Below are 22,786 nucleotides of genomic sequence, written 5' to 3'. Positions count from 1 at the left end.
TTTATAATATTAGTATAGATATAGACTAGGTTTTGCCCGTGGAATAAAAAAAGTAGCCTATTCTTTCAGGCTAACAACATCTATGACATTCATCGAGATCCGTTCAGCAGTTTAGGCTACAATCTCTAACAAACATCTAAACTTTCGCATTCATAATATTAGTATGTTTGTTATTTTCTGTCCGATAAAGATATTTTTAGATGACTCGGATCCAGGTAATGGTATAAGGTTTTTTATTTTTTTTTTCATATTGTTTATATGTGTTCAATCTATATATGACTCGTTACCTCATCATCAACTTGCCCTTGTCCCTAAGGGGTCAGCACAGTGCTGCTTCCATACTCTATCAGCCGTCATATCTGAATTCCCTTAAGTATATTTTTCACACAATCCATAGGAAGGCTCAATTTTTCCCACTTTTCTTATAAGAAAAGGATGAAAAGGAAACGTGTATTTGACGCTGGAGACGCTTTGGAAGGGGAAATATCCTCTTTATGTGCGTCCTCCGTCAATTAAGAGTAGGCAACGCATCCGCTATTGCGAATATGGGCTATCGCTTCGGCATTTCGGTAGAAGTGACCGCTGGCTCGTTTGCCACCTTATAATAAAAAAAATACATACTTTATCCAGTCTTCTTTTGTAGTCATCAACATTCAATCTTAATACTTTCTTCTTTATCTGATAGTTGCTCTAATTTTACTTCAAATTCTAATTTCTTCCACAGGTCTTTACCAGAAATAGATGGATTAAGCAAAGAGACTGTAGTAACGACATGGCTTGCTAAACTGGATTGTATCATGAAGGGAACTGGTAAGAAAAAACCTTACTTTAATATCAAAAGAGATACAGTCACGAGGATAAAATTTCTAGCTGTTATTTATTGAATTATCAAGTTTTTTAATTCATTATTTCAATATTTTGTGATTTAATTTTGTCTTCGTGACTTTAGAGCACACAATTTGACCAAAAAATCGCACAATTGACTGTCGATTTCGCAGTCAATTTAACTGTTTAGTTTCATAATTTTAGACTAGTCCCACCACTGGCTGATAGAGTCTCAGATAGCTTAAAACAATACTCGATATTTCTTTCACATGTTTTACACGTTGGATTATTATCAGATACAATTTGATGGGACTAAGAGTAGTAACCTAAGGTCATGAATCAAAGTGCGACTAAACAGTCATGCGATAGTTTAGTCAAAGGCGTGCTCTTTATCTCCTAGGTGTGCCAATGAATGGGCATGTGCTATGTGTGTACGCATCACTTTAGCTTATCTGCATTTCAATGTTTGAGAAAAATTGATCAGTGTGCCCAATAGTTGTTAGTTTTACCTCAATTCCATTACATGGGATATCTAACCTTACAAGACAGTTGAAATATCTAATATAACGAAACAAGAACACAAAAAAACAAACAAGAAGCGTCAATAGCCAAATGGTTTGCGGTACGGAGTACCGATCTTGAGATCGAAGGTTCTAATCCCGCCATTCGACTATTGTAAACCATATCCTAGCACAAGCCAAGAGCTTAGTTGGGATAGTTAAAGGTATTATGAGTAAATTAAAAAAAATCTACTAACATAAAAAAAATAATTAGAATACATCAATGATTTTACAAAAAGAGATTTTTCGCAACAATGTCAAAGAACTATGAAATTCACTTTTAATAACAATCTCTACATTTCAATATGAAAATAAAAGTATTAAATTATTTGTTGCAAGAAAACTCAACACTAAACACTGACATTGTACCGAAGTGTGTAGTCTGCATCTGTCTTACTCTGTGTTTCTGTCCCTCTCTCTCACGACATGTCTCTCTCACACTCGAACAGGAATAACAGGTATCATCGGACAGTTCATTTTCCTAATGCTATGCTTGTGTCTTATTGTTCGCTTGTTTGTTCGCTTGTTTCTTACTGAATCTTGATTATCGTAACATCTGTATTATTATCTCTCATCTCCCCCTACCTTATCCCACATATCGATGCACCATTCGTCTCCTTAATGTATCTCTTTCTAGACCTACCCCTACCAATGTTTCTCTCATCCATCTTTAGTTCTGTTCCATTGCAATTATCTCCCCCTACCTTATCCCACATATCGATGCACCATTCCTCTCCTCAATCTATCTCTTTCTAGACTTAACCCTACCAATGTTTCCCTGATCCTTCTTTAGTTCTGTTTTATTGTAATCATCTCCCCCTACCTTATCCCACATATCGGTGCACCATTTGTCTCTTCAATCTATCTCTTTCTAGACTTACTCCTACCAATGTTTCCCTCATCCATCTTTAGTTCTGTTCCATTGTAATCATCTCCCCCTACCTTATCCCACATATCGATGCACCATTTGTCTCTTCAATCTATCTCTTTCTAGACTTAACCCTACCAATGTTTCCCTGATCCTTCTTTAGTTCTGTTTTATTGTAATCATCTCCCCCTACCTTATCCCACATATCGATGCACCATTTGTCTCTTCAATCTATCTCTTTCTAGACTCACCCCTACCAATATTTTCCTCATCCTTCTTTAGTTCTGTTTCATTTTAATCATCTCCCCCTACGTTTTCGTTATTCACACTCTATCCATCTCAGTCACTCCCTTCTTGAACACGTCACCTTTCTATCCTTCCATCTCTTTCTATGTCTACCACACTTATAACTAACGTCCTTGTTTACTGCCATCTCTTTCATTTACTTTGACATAAATAAGATAGCAATATTAGTTATTCATATTACGATAATTAAAATTTTATGTTATTTGTTGCTTGTAGCTGAAATTGAACATGTTCTCTGTTAGTTCGTTTTATGTTAATTTTCAATATTTTAAATACTGTTTTATCAGAAAGTTTTAATGATTGAGATGTGTTAGTGCTTTTATGTTTTAGGTATTTGGTAAGTACTAAAGTAAGTTTTGAGGTTAACGATGATAATTTTTAATTCATATTCTATTTTAAAATTTAGTTAATATGTCATTTGTGCACAATTTAAAAGTACTTACTTTGAGTATTAAAATTGTGCTATTGTGATACATTTCATGAAAAGATTATGTAAGTATATGGAAAAACAATAATTTATAAGAAATCAGTATTAACAAATTTAAATTATTATTATTTATTTATTTATTCTTACATTCTAGTTATAAAAACAGTATTTTACTACGAATTTTGCATTTAATTCCTTCATTATTCTTCAATCGGGATATCTTTTTCACTAACATTATATACAGAAAAATTTGTATTTTTGGATATAAAGAAATAACTCAAAAACTACTGAGCCGATTTTAAAAATTCTTTCACCGTTAGAAAGGTAATTTATCTGTGAGTAACATAGGCTATATTTATTTTTGTTCTAAATTTCACAAAGACGGAGTCGCAGGCAAAAGCTATATTAATTTTTTTTAACAATGAGTATTTACTTTTCAAGGTATACCAGGAGATGACGAGTCTAAACGACCATCGAGAGCACAGCAACAAAGTCTGAACGCGGAGTGTATTCTCAGCAAGGAACAGCTATACGATATGTTCCAGCAAATATTAGGAGTTAAGAAGTTTGAACATCAACTACTCTTTAATGCTTTACTGGTAAGTAACACTGTTATATACAAACTAGCTTTCGCCCGCGACTCCGTCCGAAAAAAAAGCAAAACTGAGTACCCTATGTGTTCTTCCAGACTAGCCTCTACATCTATACCAAATTTTATCGAAATCCGTTCAGCCGTTTAGGCTACAACTCTAACAAACATCCATCGTAACTTTCGCATTTATAATATTTACATGATATAACTGTTCCCGTGCTGCTTCATCCGCATGAAATTATAAAAACTTTATTTTATCGTTTACATTTATCAAATTACAAATGTCAAAATTACTGTTACCATAATGTTGCGTCCTTAATGTTGGCAGTTTGTAATTTATGGTCACTTTCCCACATTTTTTCCAATTTATTTACCCCCGAAGTTTAATATCGTTACATAGACTAAAGCGTAAAGTGTAGGGCTTTTTATTAAAAAATGGATTATTCAAAAATTTTCTGTGATTGCTGACATCTTAGGCAACAAAGAAGTGTGTGTTTACTCTTTGTTATATTAAGCATAGAATAAAATATATTCTAAACACTCATTTGACAACAATGTTTTAAATATACACTACTTACTACGACATAAACTGCAATTACAGTGGCAGTGCCTGCTTTAACATCTTAGCACTGCAGGGCTCGCCCCCAGTAATACCACGACCACACAAAAGACTCCAGAAGATTCCGTGTTTCGTCTGATGAGTGTAGTGCCGGAGGCCTAATTTTAGTCCCTTTCTCTTTACCACTCTTTTCTTGTAAGGAGAGGATGGGATGGGGAAATGGTTTTGACGGTGGAGGAGATGCATAGGAACGGGCAATATCCTCTTTATATGTGTCTCCTCTGTCGGATAAGGGTAGGCAACGCATCTGCAATCGCGGATGTCTATGGGCAGTGGTCGCTACGCCATTTTGGCGGATTCAGGTGGCCGCTTGCTCGTTTGTCACCTTATATTATTAAAAAAAAATCTTTTTTTAATCTGCATTATATAGGATAAGTTCAAATAACGGATTAATTCTTTTAGAGTTAGCGCTTGAATACGCTAGCTTTTTCCAATTGTAATCATACTAATGTTATAAATGCGATAGTTTTGATAGATGGATGTTTGTTAGAGTTTGTAGCCTAAACGGCTGAACGGATCTCGATGAATTTTGGTATAGATGTAGAGGATAGTCTGGAAGAACAGAGAGGCTACTTTGTGTTTTACAATTCCACTTGGATGGAGTTGCAGGCGAAAACTAGTTAGTTAAAAACATCAATGTATGATTTGTGCCTTAATTTATTAATTTAAATAAAATATTTTTAAACAGTTGGATTCAGCGGACGAACAAGCTGCAGCTATCAGAAGAGAACTTGATGGTAGAATGCAAAAAGTCAACGAAATGGAGAAGGTAAGGCGACATTATTAACATGACATTAACTTAACTGCATGATTTTTTTTCGTTTTAAATACCATAAATTGAAACGGGGTAGTAAATTAAACATAGGTTAAGGGACAAATAAAAAAAATGTTTTTTTCAAAATAGTCTATTGCGTAAGAAACAAAAGACTGTTATATAAATGCATTATGCATTTAATTGTTAACTTTTACTTAACAAAATGTTGAAAACTACAACATTGTTGCCTAGAAAGAGATAGATGTATTAAATGAATGGAAAGATGAAAAAGGAAGGAATGAATGATCTGGATGACAATGTAAGGTGTCCAGAGTGAGTTAAGTTGAAGATAGAAGATGAATTTGTCAAAATTGCAACCATTCTGTGTTTTGTTTTATTAGTGTTGATACCGGTGGCATACTCTTTCTGTTCCCACCCTTTTCTCATAAGAAAATAATGTGAAAGTCGAGTGTATTTGACAAAAGAGGGAGACATAGAAGGGATATGCTCTTATATTCTTTTTCTGTTCTTCCACTCTTCTTCTGTTATTCTTCTATCTAAGCAATTTCGATAAAGATAGCCGTATAGTCTTTTGTCGTTCATTTTATGAAAAAAAATAAAGCAAAGATACAAATTTTTTTATCAGAATCGCAAGTTGATGCCGAAATTCGTGCTGAAAGAAATGGAATCTCTCTATATAGAAGAATTGAAGTCCTCGATCAATCTTCTGATGGCCAATTTAGAGTCTCTGCCCGTCTCAAAAGGCGGTGCTGACTCTAAATACGGGCTGCATAGAATAAAGCGGTACAATCACAGGTTCGTATCAAAAAATGTTATAAAAAATATGAATTATAGTCTTGGGTAGTACACAAACAATGTACTAAAAGTAACGTTACTGAACGGCTTCTATTAATCGAACATTTGGCCCTTTAAGTACACTACTAGATATCGGTGTTCGCCTATTCGTTGTTTGATTTGGTTGTATATTTGCCAGATCCTTCGGTAATCAGAATTAAAAAATGAATAAAATCACTTATAACTTAAATTTATTTTCCCTAATAACATATGTTTGACACTGCTTTAAATTTGATGTGAAGTAATCTATAACACTCGTTATATTCTATTAATTTTATTGTTCACAATTCTGAAGTACTAAAGGTACTAAAAGTGTGTACTAGTACGTTTTTCCAATGGTACTAGTACGGTGCGCACTTTCAGATGTCCGATTAAGCCCAAGACTAATGGATTATTGTTTCTATTGATATAATTCGATTACAAAAGTTTCTAGTACGTTATTTTTGATTGGAATTCGTCTTTAGAATTTTATTAATTTCTTTCTAAAGCTTTATTTTAATTGGTAATTATCGAATTGTATGAATAAAATATTGGTGTTGTGTACTGTCCATTAAATTTTTGATCGCCTTTCGTAATATAACGCCATCTATCATCTATGGTCAATGTTGCAGATGTTGATGGTTGGATTGCTTTGTCAATGTAAATGTGTTCAATTAAGTTTATTTTTAAATATATATAAATTATATTTTACACTAAGTTAGATAATTATAAAACACTTAACAAAATTATATAAATAATAATTCAAATGAAAAATCATTACATAACTAATGTGTAACATACAAATTTAAATTATTAATTATAAAACTAAGAAAACACTGAAAAAAATCATCTTGTATGATACAATGAAAAGATTAAGGTCCTGTCTCAAACATGTAAAATATGTGCTGAATATATCGGATTTTATTACCTCTGACAGTGACGTTTTAAGCTATCGGAGCTATCAGCAAATGTTGGGACAGGCTCTTAAATATTTAAACAATATATCAAACTATACAAGTTACACTGATTTTTTTTTAATATAGCTATAACTTCAATCCACTAGTTAAGTTAATTTATTTGACTAAAATACTTGATAGGATTCAATATCTAGGAAACTTAACTCTATCCTTTCTACTTGTTTATTTCTATTTTGGTTTTCTGTCCCTGGCACATATCCGGACGGTAATAAAAGGAAGTACAAGTAATAAATACATAAATGATTATTTTCCGCACGTGTTTGTGTAGCGGGACCCTTTTACACCAAACCAGTAAACCAGTAAACCCTTTTTTTATTAATATCCTTCAGTTGTCATCGTACAAAAACTGCAAAATAATTCGAGTTATAGCGACTTTTGAGTTATCGCGCTGTTTGCGCGGTTTCCTATAAGTTTATATGGTTACTCGATATTTCATTGTGCAACTAAACAGTTGGCTGTGAAACAATTGACAATACAACAATTTAGTCAAAGTATAGCGGCCCCTCTAAATCTTGTCTTCAATCTAAATTGACATTTGATTGACATAAGAAAATTAATAAAAATCCAGTTACCAATTACAAAATTATTGTTAAAATAATCATTGTCAATACTTTTGTTAAATCCAATGGTAAAAAAAATCAGGACGTAACTAATTTAAGTAGCTAATTGTATCTCATTATCTCAAAGGACATTTTATGCGACGAGACGATGGGGACATAAACCAGAAAGTGTTAAGAATGAATGTGGATGGCTACAAAGGTAGAGGAAGACCGATGAAAGTATGGATGGATTGTGTGAAAGGGGATATGCTTAAGAAAGGAGTGGATTCAGATATGATGGCTGATAGAGATGTATGAAAGCAGCACATACTGTGCCGACCCTCCGTAAGGGATAAAGGCAAGTTTATGATGATGAATTGTATCTAATTGGGTATATTCAAACACTAGCTGTTGCTCGCAACTTCGTCCAGCTAAAATTCACAAATATAGCCTATGTTATACAACGATAACGTCTCTAATTATTGATGAAATAATTTATGAAATCGGCCGAATAGTTTTTGAGCTATTTCTATCTAAAAAATATATACAGACGAATGGAGTACCTCCTTATTTTGGGAAGTCGGTCAAAATAATAAATCTATTCTCTTTAAAATATCAGTATAGATGACAACTAAGGATATGCTTTCACAACACAGCCAGAAAACTAGCTTTAAATAGAAACATTTAACAAGTAGAGAAAATATAACCCGGCTGTTTGCTAAAAGACGAAAAGCTATAGCAAGAACCCTTAGTTTGTAGATCTAAAAATACAAATATATACAAATCATAACCCAATAGCTTATTAACACAGCTTGTCTCGTTCTCTTCCTACGTTTAGTTCATTCTTTCTCATCAAGTTATTAAGTTATGTACATAAAAAAGAAACAATACATTTAAGACGATGCTTTGCGCTTGTTTAGAGCTTTGCTTCTAGTATCATACATTAAGAATTAGTATATGCTTGTTCAGTATTAAAAAACTATGTAACGTTTCCCCTTGCAATGCTTAATCATTCTTGGTATCGGTGATGGATCCATTTTGTATGCCACCATGCATCTACCATGGGCTTGTTTTAATGTTTGTCCTCAAACCCCTATATCGTTTTAAACATCCAACACTTGGTTAACATTTGATATTTGTTTCAATATTAAATTAAATACTTTTATAATCTTGATGGGTTTGGGTTGAGACAGATCGAATGCTGGACCAGATCCAAGTCCAAGGTTGAGTAAGCAGCTATGTTTCAGATCGCAAGGCTCTCTAGCGAACAAGCTGACTGGTGAGGGCGACGGTGGTGACGTCGACACACAACTCACTAAAATGGATGTGGTTCTAACATTCCAAATCGAGGTAATATAGGGATCGATGTTGTGTCGCTGTTTTACAAATTTTAAATTGCCACTTCCTGTATTACAAGTATACAGCTGGTTTTACATATCTCTGATTTTGATTGCTGGAGGACTATTTTTTTGATATAACTAAACTTTTTTGTAGATATAATGTTAAAAAAAAATATGATGGAAAGGCAAAGTGGATTTGACGGTGAAGGAGAACCATAAGAAGAGGAAATATTCTCTTTATGTGCGTCTCCTCCGTTGATTAAGCGTAGGCAACGCATCAGTTAATGTCTATGGGCAGTTGCTTCGCCATTTTGGCAGATTCAAGTGGCCGATTGCTCGTTTGCGACCTTGTAAACAAAAATTACTTTAATGTCTGTCTGAAAGGTGATCGTACGGAATTGGTGTGTGTTTTCGGGGAAGATTTGGTGTAACAACTAGTTGTCATAGGATCAATTCTAGGTGGTAGTTATGGAAGTGAAAGGTCTGAAGTCTCTGGCGCCGAACAGGATCGTCTACTGCACTATGGAGGTGGAAGGAGGTGACAAACTGCAGACGGACCAAGCTGAGGCCTCGAAACCTATGTAAGAATTATATTTACGCACACTTTTGAGTAAACTATCGCACAACAGTTGTGCGATTGTTATTTGTTTCAGCCTAACTGTTTAGTTGCACAACTAAAAATCAAGTAGTGTGCTTAGAAGCCTATGAAAGTGGTAGTGCCCGCTTTAACATCTTAGCACTGCAGGGCCGGCACGCCCCCAGTAATACCACGACCACACAGAAGACTCCAGAAGATTCCGTGTTTCGTCTAATGAATGTAGTGCCGGAGGCCTAATTTAAGTCCTTTTCTCTGTACCACCCTTTTCTTATAAGGAGAGGATGGGAACGGAAAGTGGATTTGACGGTAGAGGAGATGCATAGGAAGGGGAAATGTCCTCTTTATGTGCATCTCCTCCTCTGTCGGATAAGGGTAGGTAACGCATCTGCAATCGCGGATGTCTATGGGCAGCGGTCGCTTAGCCACTTTGGCGGATTCAGGTGGCCGCTTGCTCGTTTGCCACCTTATGTTATAAAAAAAAGGAATTAAAGAGAGTCTAAACAGTTGTGCTATAGTTTAAAGAAAGGTGTGCGCACTTCATCATCATCATCACTAGCTCACTATACGTCCCCAGCGAGGGGCTCGGAGCCTACCCTAAGTTAGTGACTAGGTCATAGTCAACCTGTACTGCGGGTTGACTTCACACATATCTTTTTATATTTTTGTGCGCACTTATTGTATATAGAAAATATATTCAATCATCATCAACAATGAAATTCGGACAATCTTGTTAAACATGTTTAAAAAAAACAGGTGGGATACTCAAGGTGACTTTAGCACGACACAGCCTCTGCCAGCTGTGAAAGTGAAGCTGTACACAGAAAACCCAGGAGTTCTAGCTCTCGAGGACAAGGAGTTAGGCAAAGTTGTTCTGAGACCTACACCTCTTTCAAGCAAGGTAACCTAAAATTTTATTTCTCATCTGTCTAATTATACTTTGCATTTCCTTAGCATCTCACTATAGGTCCCCACCAAGGGGCTCATAACCTCGCCTAAGTTAGGTAACTAGGCCATAGTCGACCTGCACTGCGGGTTTACTTCACACATAACTTTTGAATTTCTTCTCCGATAAGTCCATCACGATGTTTTCCTTCACCGTAAGAACGTCGGGTAAATTATGTACATATGAAATTCGAATGCCACCTTGGTACGGCGGGATTCGAACCCAAGATCTGTAGATTATAAGTCAAGTGTTTAAACCCCTGAACCACCGAGACTCTTGTTGACTTTGCACTTGTTTCTAATATTATATCTTACTAATATTATAAATGCGAAAGTTTAGATGGATGAATGGATGGATGTTTATTAGAGATTGTAGTCTAAACGGCTCAACAGAACTCGATGAAATTTGGCATAGACATAAAAGACAGTCTGTAAGAACACATAGGCTACTCACTTTTGTTTTTTTTAATTCCACGCGGACGGAGTCGCGGGCGAAAGCTATTTTAGAATAATTATTTACACTTGTTTAGGCCCCTGAATGGCATCGTATGACAGTGCCAAAGAACTTACCTGACCAAGATTTAAGGATCAAAATTGCGTGCAGAATGGACAAGCCTTTGAATATGAAACATTGCGGGCAAGTATCTCTTTTTAGCATGTAACTTACTTCTTTAGTTAAGCTATCACACTCGCTCACTATAGAATGTGAAGGAGACGGCATATACAAGGTCTTTGCTGGTTTTACGTCTTATAGTTTACTTTTGAATTCATATTCTTTTCTTCTAGATATCTCCATGTAATTGGTAAGAATGTATGGCGCAAATGGAAGCGTCGCTACATGGTGTTGGTTCAAGTAAGCCAGTACACCTTCGCGCTGTGCTCCTACAAGGACAAGAAGTCTGAGCCAGCGGAAATGATGCAACTTGATGGGTTCACTGTAGATTATATTGAACTTGCCAGTGGTAAGATAATTGTCTAATTTGTTTTGTAAATTAGATATCTTTGCTTATTTACTAATTTTATCAATAATAATTTTTTGTTTCATTTTTAGCTCAACTGATGGTTGGTCAAGGTAAGATTTCTGTTTGTTTCTGTTCTTTAAAAATATTAAAATCTCTTAAAATTATTACCTTTTAAAAATTTAAATTTTAATCTTAACTATGTGTCAATATTTATGTGTAAAGGAGCCAGCTAAAAACTAGCACAGAAACGGCTTGCGCCTGCATTAATTGAATTTGCCACCTTTTGCCACATTTTATACTAACTCTTAGGTTGTTTATAAGATTTCATATGTATTTTTTTGTGGCAACAAAAATCCTATTTATTTTATTTAATCTTATACTTGAAATTTAGATACTGAACTTGTATATTTTAAGCGTTTTTCCTTTTAACTTCTGATCTAGAATTGGAAGGAGCGAAATACTTCATGAACGCGGTCCGTGACGGCGAGTCGGTCTTGATGGGAGTGAGCGACGAGAATGAATGTCACTTGTGGGTGATGGCACTGTACCGCGCTACTGGACAGAGCCACAAGCCAACACCTCCTACCACCTCGGATACACATATCAAGATCATGGGAGGTAAGTACAAGACAGTAGACCAAACATAAGCACAAAATGTCCAAAATATCAAAGAATACACCTTAATACTTTGTATAGTTACTATCTCTTGGAATCATGATTTGAATTTCTTCCAGATATAATACTTCGTCAACCTCACAATTAAAATTTCATTCAATTAAGAAACTAAGGGCCTCTCCCACTGGCTGATAGAAAGTCAGATAGCCTAAAAGTGACGTCACTGTGAAATAGAATACCAAAATCCAATATTTCCATCACATATTTTATACGTTCGATTGTTATATAATTATTAACAAGAATTGTGGGACAGGCCCTTAGACTTTTTGAATCGAAGACTATAGCATCACTTATTTTAAAGTCCACAGTTCCATTTAATTATTTCCAGATGCTGATAAGGCTCGCAAGCATGGAATGGAGGATTACATCCAAGCGGATCCCTGCCAATTCGATCACCACCAGCTCTTCTGTGTCCTACAGTCGTTGACACTTAAATATCGGTTTCAAGACCCTTACTGCTCTTTGGTAAGATTCCATATTTACACAGGCAATAAATGATATTTTATTTATAAAAAGTGGGTAAACAAGCAATTGGAACTCCAACATATCCAGAGTAACTGCAGTAGCGTTGCTGACAAGAAGTACACTCGGTTTTTGAAGTAATTCGGGATTATTCCTAACCGTCACCTCGCTGTCCCTACGTGGAGACAGATGAGAATAAAAAGTTTCATCCGTCGCACCTTTTGCGACGAAGGAACGGTTGGAACTTATTCTTATTTCTAAACGGTTCCATCGCCTTATTGGTGATAGTCTGACTAAAAGGTGGGACGGATGAAACTATTATAACACTATGCCTTTTCTATATTCCTTAAATACCTTGATTTCAATCAACAAATATGTGTAAATTATAATTAATGTAAAACTGCAATATCATATTTTTTCTATATGTGTACCGATCTTTAAATTTTTGTCTTAAGTATATTTCGTTAATTCGTTCCAGGGTTGGTTCTCCCCTGGCCAAGTGTTCGTGCTAGACGAGTACTGCGCTAGATACGGAGTCCGCGGCTGCTACCGCCATCTCTGCTACCTCTCGGACCTCCTGGACGTGGCGGAGAGTGGCCAGCAGACTGTGGACCCTACCCTCATGCATTACTCCTTCGCGTTCTGCGCCAGCCACGTGCATGGCAACAGGTGAGTGTTTTTTTGCTCTAAAACTGTGTCTACTCTTAAATTTAAGTTTGGTGAAAAAAATGTGTTCTCGAATTCAATTGAAATGAGAAATTATATTTACATATCATAGACAATGTTATTTTGAAGTATTTTGATTTGATGATTAAACGTCTTTTTATTATTTTTCACCGACTTCCCAAAAAAGGGAAGTACTCAATTTGTCTGTATGTTTTTTAATAAGTCAGTTTACAATGTTATAAAGGCAAAGTTATTTAGACAACTAATTTCAATTTAATTCGACTATAGATGTGGAAATTGTTGAATGAAACTCAATTATGTTATCCAAAAAACTATGTTGTATGAAATTTTAAAACAATGATAAACGAGAAATTTTTTGTGCATTTTCGTATTTTATGTAACACTTGCTTGTGGGTTTTCTGTATGAATCATCCTATTCTATTTGGATTTATCTACGTGTCTCTTTATGTCTATATAGAACGATAACCTTGTAATTTCTTTACTTAAACGAAACACTAGTAAATGTGTATGACTGTTTTAATTTATTACTTTACATTTGAAGCTGTGTTACATTTTTAAATTCTTACATAAAATATAATCCAATAATTTTTAAACTAAGTCCAATAATGAAGAAAATAAGACTTCAAACTTATTTCATTTGCCGTTCGGTTTACTAAATGCACCAACTAAAAACTGAACTTACTGAGCCGTCAAAGAAATGTAGCTATGTTAATTGTATAATATACAGATGACGATTAGAATTATAACACAGCATCAAATAACCACGTCCCTTGAATGCCGCACTAAATGTGTACCTGGATTTACTAAACTACCTCACTTTTTTAGACTTTAAATCTATTTATGTGACTATCTCCTTATGTGTATTTGTGTGCTTAGCAAACTAACTTGTAACCTGTTCTTCATACTAACTATTTCTGTTTACGGATCTATGGGATTGGCTGTACAATTCACTCTTATATTAATAAGAGGCAACTTTTAACTGCTCAAAGGACCAACTTTGTAAATTAGTACATTTAATTGTTTACAAGACTGATAATAAAAGATGGATGGTTTAAATGATATTTGTAATATATTGTGCCGCCAAGACCTTGTCCGACCCTATCCCGCTTGTGCCCTACTAGAGTAAGCCCCACATAACAAGTGGTTCACAGTACGGCCACGTTGCCTGGCAGGCCCGACGGCGTGGGCAGCATCACCGTGCAGGAGAAAGAGAAGTTCGCGGAGATCAAGGACAGGCTGAAGACCCTCCTGCAGCATCAGATCACCAACTTTAGATACGCGTTCCCGTTCGGAAGACCGGAGGGAGCACTCAAGGTAGATATAAAAAAAATGAATATACTTGAATTTCTAAAATAACATTAATCTGAAAAATAGATTTATTTATATATGTGCTGTCGCGGAATTTGGTACTCTATAACATTCCTGTTAACTTCTACCAGCTATGTTTCAGTCAAATTCTCGCCAAACTTGGTCCACCTGTTCTAAAGATAGCATTCCGGTGACCATTTTAATATCGTGAAATTAAAAAAATCGATATGTCATACAGACATTCCATTGTTTTATATGTGTAAAAAACAAGATTAAAAGGTGTTGAAAAAAAAAATTCCAGGCGACTCTATCGTTACTGGAGCGAGTTCTGATGAAGGATGTGGTGACGCCGGTCGCGCCCGAGGAAGTGCGGACAATGATCCAGACGAGTCTGGAGAATGCAGCGCTGCTTAACTACACGCAGCTTAGCCAGAAAGCTAATATTGAAGGTAAGTAACGTTTGCCGTTTCTAGGATACTTTTTTAACTAAATTGCTTACTGGAAAAATTAGGACTGACGAAGAACTAGTAGAGCGATTTGGACAAATGATGATTAACGATTTTTAAAACTTGATATATTTTTTTAAATCATTGAATGACAACAATTAGATCACATTTCATATAGTCTTTTGCTAAGTTATTGAATAAATGCAGCCAAAATCGAAAGAATTGGGCAAGAACTGGGAAAGACTGGACCAGTGCAGAACAGTAAACTTGCTTCGTGACTTCGCCCGCGTGAAAAATAGCCTATTTTACTCAGTGATAACGTAGCTTTTTAATGGTAAAAGAATTTTTGAAATCGGCTTAGTAGTTTTTGACTTACAAAATTATTATCTTTCCACTTCATAAAATTAGTATTGATTTAAAATCATCCTTTACTTGTTTACAGAGGATCTAAGAGGAGAAACAATGGTGACACCAGCTAAGAAGTTAGAAGATCTGATCCATCTGGCAGAGTTATGCGTTGATCTTCTGCAGCAAAACGAAGAACATTACGCAGAGGTATTCTCACATAAAACATAGATAACATAATTTTCGAGCTGTAAGTTATAAAAAAAATGAAAAATCAAGTTAGGAAATCACTTACAATTCGAAATATCAAATTATCTGTGTTCATATATGTCGTGGTATCTATAAAAGCAAAATTTTTTACATTACAAAAAAAAATTTTTTTTTTTTCAAAAATGTGTCAATTTATTTCTGAATTTAGTTGTGAATTTGGTATTGTAAAAAGTTTTGTCTTGCAATTTGTCTGTGTTTACTGGACTAGCACCCTACTCTCCTGTCTCGCTATTAGTGTGGAGAATGATCAGGCAGTTTTTTTTTGTTTTGTGAAAAAATGAGCTGTAAATATATATTTTTTTTTTTCTAATAAAACGAAACAAATAATTAAATGATGAATGTTTCTCAGACGTAAAAAACTGAATAGAAAAAAAAATTAGTGACTTTTTCTCTTCGTTAAATATTTTTAAAAAATATGAACCGCACAGAATTCTTAATTAATAATTATATTTCTTGTTTCAACAACTACTTCTAAACTTTTTTGGTCTGCAATGTTTACGGCTCATTAATTTCTTAAAAAATTGGCTAAACTTTTGGTTACTAAATGCAAAAAAATCTAACTTTCTACTCGTCTATCAAAATCATTGAATTGAGCCTAAAGATATCTAATACATTTAAAGAAAATCCAAAAAACTTTACAATATTAGGCTCTTCATCAATAGATTTTTAGAAATTGAGTTTTTCAATTCAAATTTTAGTTAAAACTTTGTGTCGCTTAATCGTCAAGTGAATCTTTTAAAAAAATGTAGCAACTGAACATTTTTTAATACTTTATATGATTTTTTTGTACTAGGACATACCATACTTGATACTTACGAGTATAGAGATAATGGACTAGTATTTATCAAGATTGTTTTTTTTTAAATAATTGTCCTATTCACTTGTCGATTTCGATAGTACGCCAAGTAATCTATGATTTTTTCCGTCCTTCTATCTTACCTTTTATTTCTCCACAGGTTTATAACACAAAAGCGGACTCTAGCGGTCAGCAAAATGTAACTACTACTCAGAATTTTGATTCATGGCTGAATAAGAATCACTTGTCAAATTTTTTAAATCACTCGGTCTTCATTTTATCACGCAGTTTTTGGATCACCCTTTGTTTGTTGGGGAGTAGCGACACTCGCTTCGACATCGTGGGTATCGACTGCATTGAAACTTGTTATTGCTATCTCACTTTTTTCGAATAGAATGAAAGGGATAACAGTATACAATACAAGGGTCATTGCGGTTCTAGGGTTAGAATTCAAAATTGAAAGCTATGCATGACCAGATATCATTTAGATACTAGATAGTTGTTTATTTGTAACATGACAGTATACATTCACACTCTCTTAACACTTACTCGACACTTACAGGGTGTGAATGAGCGTAAACATAAACTCGATTTTTTCATTACGCATGCTATTTCCAGACCAACAGTTTACAAAAAATCATATCCTGGACTTTTCATTCAATAAAAAAATAGTCTTACTAGTTCCGAATCTCGCTTTGAATTTGCGAGTATCATTTATTTAATTATAAAAAAGCTGGAGACAAATTTGGGTAAATCATTACGTTATTGCGAAATTAAATGTAAATTGGCAAAAGCGAGTGTGATTGTTTTATGATGTCAAAAGTTTCAACTAAAAAATGACTGGTCGATGTTCAATTATTGGGTAAAATTATTGCATAGTTTAAATTTTGATAGTTATTATTGCGAGTGTCGGGTAAATGATCGTAATCTTTTCATTCTGGGCTCAAAATTTATTCGATTTCTTTCCAACAGTTGGCAGAATTGGCAGGGATTAGTCTTATCGTTTGCAATGAAAAGTGTTGCCATAACTCTTTCCAAATCCCCCCACGACAGACAACACTTTTATATTCCATTTAAACTCTACATTTTCACATACACTACTATTTACCTTATCGCTTATTTAGACTGCTTTACAAATACAAACAATATGCTTTAACTCCGTACACTGTAAGCTGACATTTTGACAGCTGTCAAAGTAACGATTGCTTCGATATTAGAAAAGTCGATCGATTTAGATAATTTCCCGCAATCAGCCGTCAAAATGATTTTACTATGAAAACTAGTTTTTTGTTGTTTATTATTTAGATCACTTTGTGTCTTTTTTGTAAAGAATAGTTTTCCTACCATCCATTTCCGATAACTTCCATCTCATACCATAAATAGTTAATCTGCATTATTAGTTCTTGTAGAAAGAATGTTTAGGCTATTTAGGTACGATATATCTATTGTTTTTATGGAAAGCATGTTTCATGAAAATGTTTATGAGTTTGCAAGATTATGCCAAATAAATTATTTACGACAAGCACATAAACATTTTGTACTTCGAAACAGGTAATGTAAAAAAATGTTCGAATTACAAATTAACTTTGACATCAAGTAAACGTAGATAGCGCCATCTACCAAGTCCAAAAGTCTACGTAAACTAGTAATTTTTAAAATGGTTTAAAAGTTAAATAAATGTTACAGCATATACGAGGAAACCTGACAAAAATTAAAAGCAATTTATGACATAAAAGACCAAAACTATCTCCCATAACTTTCTATAACTACTAATAATTTAAAAAAGCAAGATTTGTATTTTTGGATTATTGTATGTTTTGAAATAACTCAAAAACTACTAGTTATACCAATTTTAAAAATTCTTTCATCATTAGAAAGCTATTTTATCGCTGAGTAACTATCTTAAATTTCACGTAGACAAAGTCGCGAGCAATACTAGTATTAAATTTAGAACTATTTCTATATAATACATATTGTACCCTTCTTTACTTCTTTATATCTTCTACCAGGCATTCGCGTGGTTCTCGGAGCTGCTGGTAGAACATGCGGAGATCTTCTGGGCGCTGTTCGGAGTGGACATGGACCGCGTGCTCTCAGAACAACCTCCAGACACCTGGGACTCCTTCCCTCTCTTCCAGATATTGAATGATTATTTGAGAATTGATGGTAAGTGGAGAAAGAATGATGTGAACTAGAGGTATACCTCTAGGTCCAAAATAAATACGGTATACTTTGTGAAACAGACGAAAAGTGTGTAGACTTGAAATAAGGTTGTCACCGTTTTTTCAACGATTGGTACCTAAATCTTTTTAGTTTGTCTCATCATCCACTTGCCCTTATCCCTTATGGAGGGTCGGCACAGTATGTGCTGCTCTTCCATACATCTCTATCAGCCGTCATATCTGAATCCACTCCTTTCTTAAGCATATCTTCCTTCACACAATCCATCCATACTTTCTTCGGTCTTCCTCTTCCTTTGTAGCCATCCACATTCAATCTCAACACTTTCTGGTTTATGTCCCCATCATTTCGTCGCATAATATGTCCATACCACGCTAACCTTTTGCTTCTCAATTTCTCCACCACTGGCGCTACTTTCAAACTTCCTCTAATGTACACATTCTTAACTTTATCCAATCTTGTCACACCACACATCCATCTTAACATACGCATCTCAGCCACATGCAATCTCCTTTCATCCGCAACTTTGGTGGCCCAGCATTCAGATCCATACAACACGACAGGTCTTATGATGGACTTGTAGATCTGTCCCTTAAGCCTAAGAGGCATTCTTGGATCACAAGTCACACCAGTAACCTGTCGCCATTTCATCCAACCTGCATTAATTCGGCTTTTTACGTCTCGGTCAACGCCACCGTCGGACTGGACTAGAGAACCGAGGTACTTAAAATCGGAGCAGGTTGGTAGAGGCACACCATTTAAGGCGATTGGAGAGAAGCTGGTCGGACCGCCAAAATCGCAAAACAAATGTTCAGTTTTGGTCCTGCTGATTTTAAGACCAGCTCCCTCCAATTTAACCCGCCATTCTTCCAACCTGCTCTGTACCTCGCATTCATCCTCCCCGACAAGCACGATGTCATCGGCATAAAGCATACACCAGGGTGCCTCCTCCTGTATGTTTAATGTCAAAGCATCCATTACCAGGAGGAACAGATACGGGCTTAAAGCCGACCCCTGGTGTAAACCCACCGAGACAGAACGAATCGAAATCTTTTTAGTTTGTCTGATATAATGAAACTAAGAGCGTCGATGGCTCAAAGGTGGAACTTGACTTGTAATCGTCAGGTCTTGGATTCGAATCCAATGTAACAATGAGGTTTTCGAATTCCATATGTACATAATTTCCCCGACGTTCTAACGGTGAAGGAAAACGTCGGGATGCAAATATCGGTTGAGAAATACAAAGATATGTGTGAAGTCAACCCGAAGTGAGCCACTATTGACTATGGCCTAGTCACCCCTTACTTAGTGTAGGCTCCGAGTCCCTTAGGGGACGTATAGTGAGCTGATGATGGTGATGAAACTATCAGCTAGTCGTAGCTATCCTTTTATTCTAGATGTATCTTTACAGATAACCTCAAAGGAGGTAGATTCCACGAGCACCTACGCGACACCTTCGCCCCCTTGGTGGTGCGCTACGTGGACCTGATGGAATCATCGATCGCGCAATCTCTGCACAAAGGATTCGAAAAGGAGAGATGGGAAATCAAAGGGTTAGTAACAACTTTCTTTAATGAATTATTCATATTATCTATCTGTTCTGTAGAATTTTTATACCATATGGTGATAAACGAGCAAGCGGCCACCTGAATCCGCTAAAATGGCGAAGCGACCGCAGGCCATGGACTACCGCAATTGATGCGTTGCTTACCCTTAATTGATAGATGACGTCTGCTCCATCGTCAAATCCACTATCCCTTCTAATTTTTCCTTATGAGAATAGAATGAAAAGGAAAAGGGACTAAAATTAAGATTATTCCCAACCGTCTCCCCGCACTGTGCCCGCGTGGGGACAGATGAGATTAAAAAAAAAATCTCTTCCACCTTTTGCGACGAGGGGACGGTTGTAACTTAATTTATTTCATAACAATTCCATGTGTCACCTTACGGATGATAGTTGGACTAAAAGGTGGGACGGATGAAACTTTAATCTCACGTGGGGACAGAGCGGGGCGACGGTTGGGAATACTCCTAAAACTAAGCCGGCACACATTTGATGAAATGCTGAATTGCTTTCACTTGCCTGTTTTCTGTGTGGTCGTGGTATTTCTGTTGGCGACCTTAGAATGCGAAGATGTTAAAACGGACTCTACCACTATAAAGTATAGTACATACCCCTTCAAGAGTCAAGCATTTCTTCTACTTAAGGATTTCTGCCTTTTCAGTAACGGATGTTCAACGAGCGAGGAGCTGTTCTGGAAGCTGGACGCGCTGCAGAGCTTCATCAGGGACCTGCACTGGCCGGAGCCCGACTTCCGCTCGCACCTGGAGCAGCGCCTGAAGCTGATGGCGTCCGACATGATGGAGACCTGCATCCAGAAGACGGAAGCTTCCTTCCAAGTATGTAAACTTTGAAAATCTGTGATTTATTAAAATCTTAAACCATTTATGTCCATTTTTATCAACCTTCTTCTTAAGTTTTATTAATTTTTTTGCACAAAAGTTAACATATACTTAAAAGCTAAGACAATAATTTCGCAAGGGCGGCCTTATTGCTGTCTCCTTGGTCGGTATAGACCGTATTTACCCCATTTTACTTCTTACTAATATAAATGTGAAAGTATAGATGAATGGTTGTTAGAAGGAATCTCCAGAACAACTACAGTGGTAGTGTCCGCTTTAACATCTTAGCACTGCAGGGCACGCCCCCAGTAATACCACGACCACACGGAAAACAGACGTGAAGTGGAAGCAATTCCGTGTTTCGTCTGATGAGTGTGGTGCTGGAGGCCTAATTTAAGTCCCCTTCTCTTTACCATCGTTTTCTTATGAGAAGTTGGGAAGAGGAAGTGGATTTGACGGTGGAGGAGATGCATGGGAAGGGGAAATATCCTCTTTATGTGCATCTCCTCCTCTGTCGGATAAGGGTAAGCAACGCATCTGCATTTGCGGATGTCTATGGGCAGCGAATGCTTCGCCATTCTGGCGATTTCAGGTGGCCGCTTGCTCGTTTGCCACCTTATGTTATAAAAAAAAATAGTTGTGCAACTATACAGTTGACTGTGAAACTATCGCACAACAGATAGTTTACTCAAAGGTGTGGCCTGTCTTGAGTTGCTTATAATTTTTTTATTTTACATGGACGGTCGATTTATTCTTGTTTGTTAGTTGATGATATAATGGATGTATACAGTCGTGGCTGAAGAAGAGCGTGACCTTCATGTCGACGGACTACATCCTGCCCGCGGAGACGTGTGCGATGGTAAACGTGGCGCTCGACGCCAAGAACCAGGCGCTGAAGCTCTGCGCGGTCGAGGGCGTCGATGTCGTGAGTAATCACTTCACAATGGGGCTTCACTTCTGAGCCGTAAGGTTGTTCATTCATCACCATACCCCCCTTCTTGTCCCACTCACGTGGGGTCGGCGAGTATTTAGAGATCGTCGATTAAAAATGATTTTTTTTTTGGAAAATTACATTATTAGTAAAAAAAACTATTGTTAACATACTAATATGAATCATGTTAAATATGTTATATACTAGCTTTCGCCCGCGACTCCGTCCGCGTAGAATTAAAAAACAAAAGTGAGTAGCCTATGTATTCTTTCTAATTTCACCGAAATCCGTTCAGCAGTTTAGGCTACAAACTCTAACAAACATCCATCTAAACATTCGCATTTATAATATTAGTAAAATTAGATAAGAAATAAAGATACTTATATTATAAATGTTAAGATGGATCTTTATTAGAGTTTGTAGCCTAAACGGATTTTGATGAAATTTGCTATATGTAGAGGATAGTCCGGATGAACGGATATAAATAAACTTAATGTAAAAAATTTAAATCGGAGTCTGAATGGCGCTTCGCGGAGTTCGGACACGGCTGACGTAGAATGACGATACTCGACTCACGCGATCTAACATTGTTTGCGCGCCTACTTCTTCCCCTCAAAAAACGCAAATTGTCACGAATACAGCGCCTTAATTTCACGCGAACTGAGTCGCGGGGCACAGCTAGTATAAAATAATAAACGTGAAGTTTTTTTATAAGTTTATTTAAGCTAAAAATGTTGTTAAAAGGTTCTTTTTAGGAATGAAAAGTCATTTTTATCAATCGATGTTATGTTGAGTTTTTTCCAGACATCGCCAACCTAACTTGGGAGGTATAAGTTGATATTATGTGTCATTAGGATTGTGAATAATGTGAAACCTATCTGTTTAGAATATTTCGTTGTATAAATAATTAATAATATTCTCTTGTTCAGTATTTTAGGTGACAAGAATGTTGACCAACTTTCTCTGAATTCTTTGTAGATTTTTTTTAATTTCCACTATTTTGTAGTTAATATATTGATTTTATTATAATTTATTTCCAATGTTTTGTTGATTATTTTTAATTTTTTGTTTTAATTTCCTGCATGTCTTTCGTTCTTTTATTATTATTTTACAAGGCCATGGATCCTTCACTCGCTGTA

General features: G+C 35.9%; 1 protein-coding gene across 1 annotated transcript in view; it reads left to right on the top strand.

Moving 5' to 3' along the window:
• LOC106111391 (calcium-dependent secretion activator) overlaps positions 1 to 22,786 on the top strand; it is a 29,701-nt gene that overhangs the window by 814 nt on the left and 6,101 nt on the right. The window contains exons 3-22 of the mRNA XM_013293455.1: positions 725 to 810; positions 3,428 to 3,585; positions 4,886 to 4,966; positions 5,598 to 5,767; positions 8,495 to 8,651; positions 9,101 to 9,222; positions 9,993 to 10,137; positions 10,712 to 10,818; positions 10,968 to 11,143; positions 11,233 to 11,253; positions 11,585 to 11,761; positions 12,147 to 12,283; positions 12,759 to 12,949; positions 14,140 to 14,281; positions 14,577 to 14,724; positions 15,164 to 15,276; positions 18,142 to 18,298; positions 19,725 to 19,866; positions 20,539 to 20,713; positions 21,507 to 21,641. Coding sequence (XP_013148909.1) covers positions 725 to 810; positions 3,428 to 3,585; positions 4,886 to 4,966; positions 5,598 to 5,767; positions 8,495 to 8,651; positions 9,101 to 9,222; positions 9,993 to 10,137; positions 10,712 to 10,818; positions 10,968 to 11,143; positions 11,233 to 11,253; positions 11,585 to 11,761; positions 12,147 to 12,283; positions 12,759 to 12,949; positions 14,140 to 14,281; positions 14,577 to 14,724; positions 15,164 to 15,276; positions 18,142 to 18,298; positions 19,725 to 19,866; positions 20,539 to 20,713; positions 21,507 to 21,641 — 2,740 coding nt within the window. The remainder of the gene's footprint in view (positions 1 to 724; positions 811 to 3,427; positions 3,586 to 4,885; positions 4,967 to 5,597; positions 5,768 to 8,494; positions 8,652 to 9,100; positions 9,223 to 9,992; positions 10,138 to 10,711; positions 10,819 to 10,967; positions 11,144 to 11,232; positions 11,254 to 11,584; positions 11,762 to 12,146; positions 12,284 to 12,758; positions 12,950 to 14,139; positions 14,282 to 14,576; positions 14,725 to 15,163; positions 15,277 to 18,141; positions 18,299 to 19,724; positions 19,867 to 20,538; positions 20,714 to 21,506; positions 21,642 to 22,786) is intronic.

Source organism: Papilio polytes, unplaced genomic scaffold (genome assembly GCF_000836215.1).
Source record: "Papilio polytes unplaced genomic scaffold, Ppol_1.0 DF824169.1, whole genome shotgun sequence".
Taxonomy (NCBI): domain Eukaryota; kingdom Metazoa; phylum Arthropoda; class Insecta; order Lepidoptera; family Papilionidae; genus Papilio; species Papilio polytes.
The sequence above is the reverse complement of the archived record's forward strand: the minus strand, read 5'-3'. Positions and strand labels throughout refer to the sequence as shown.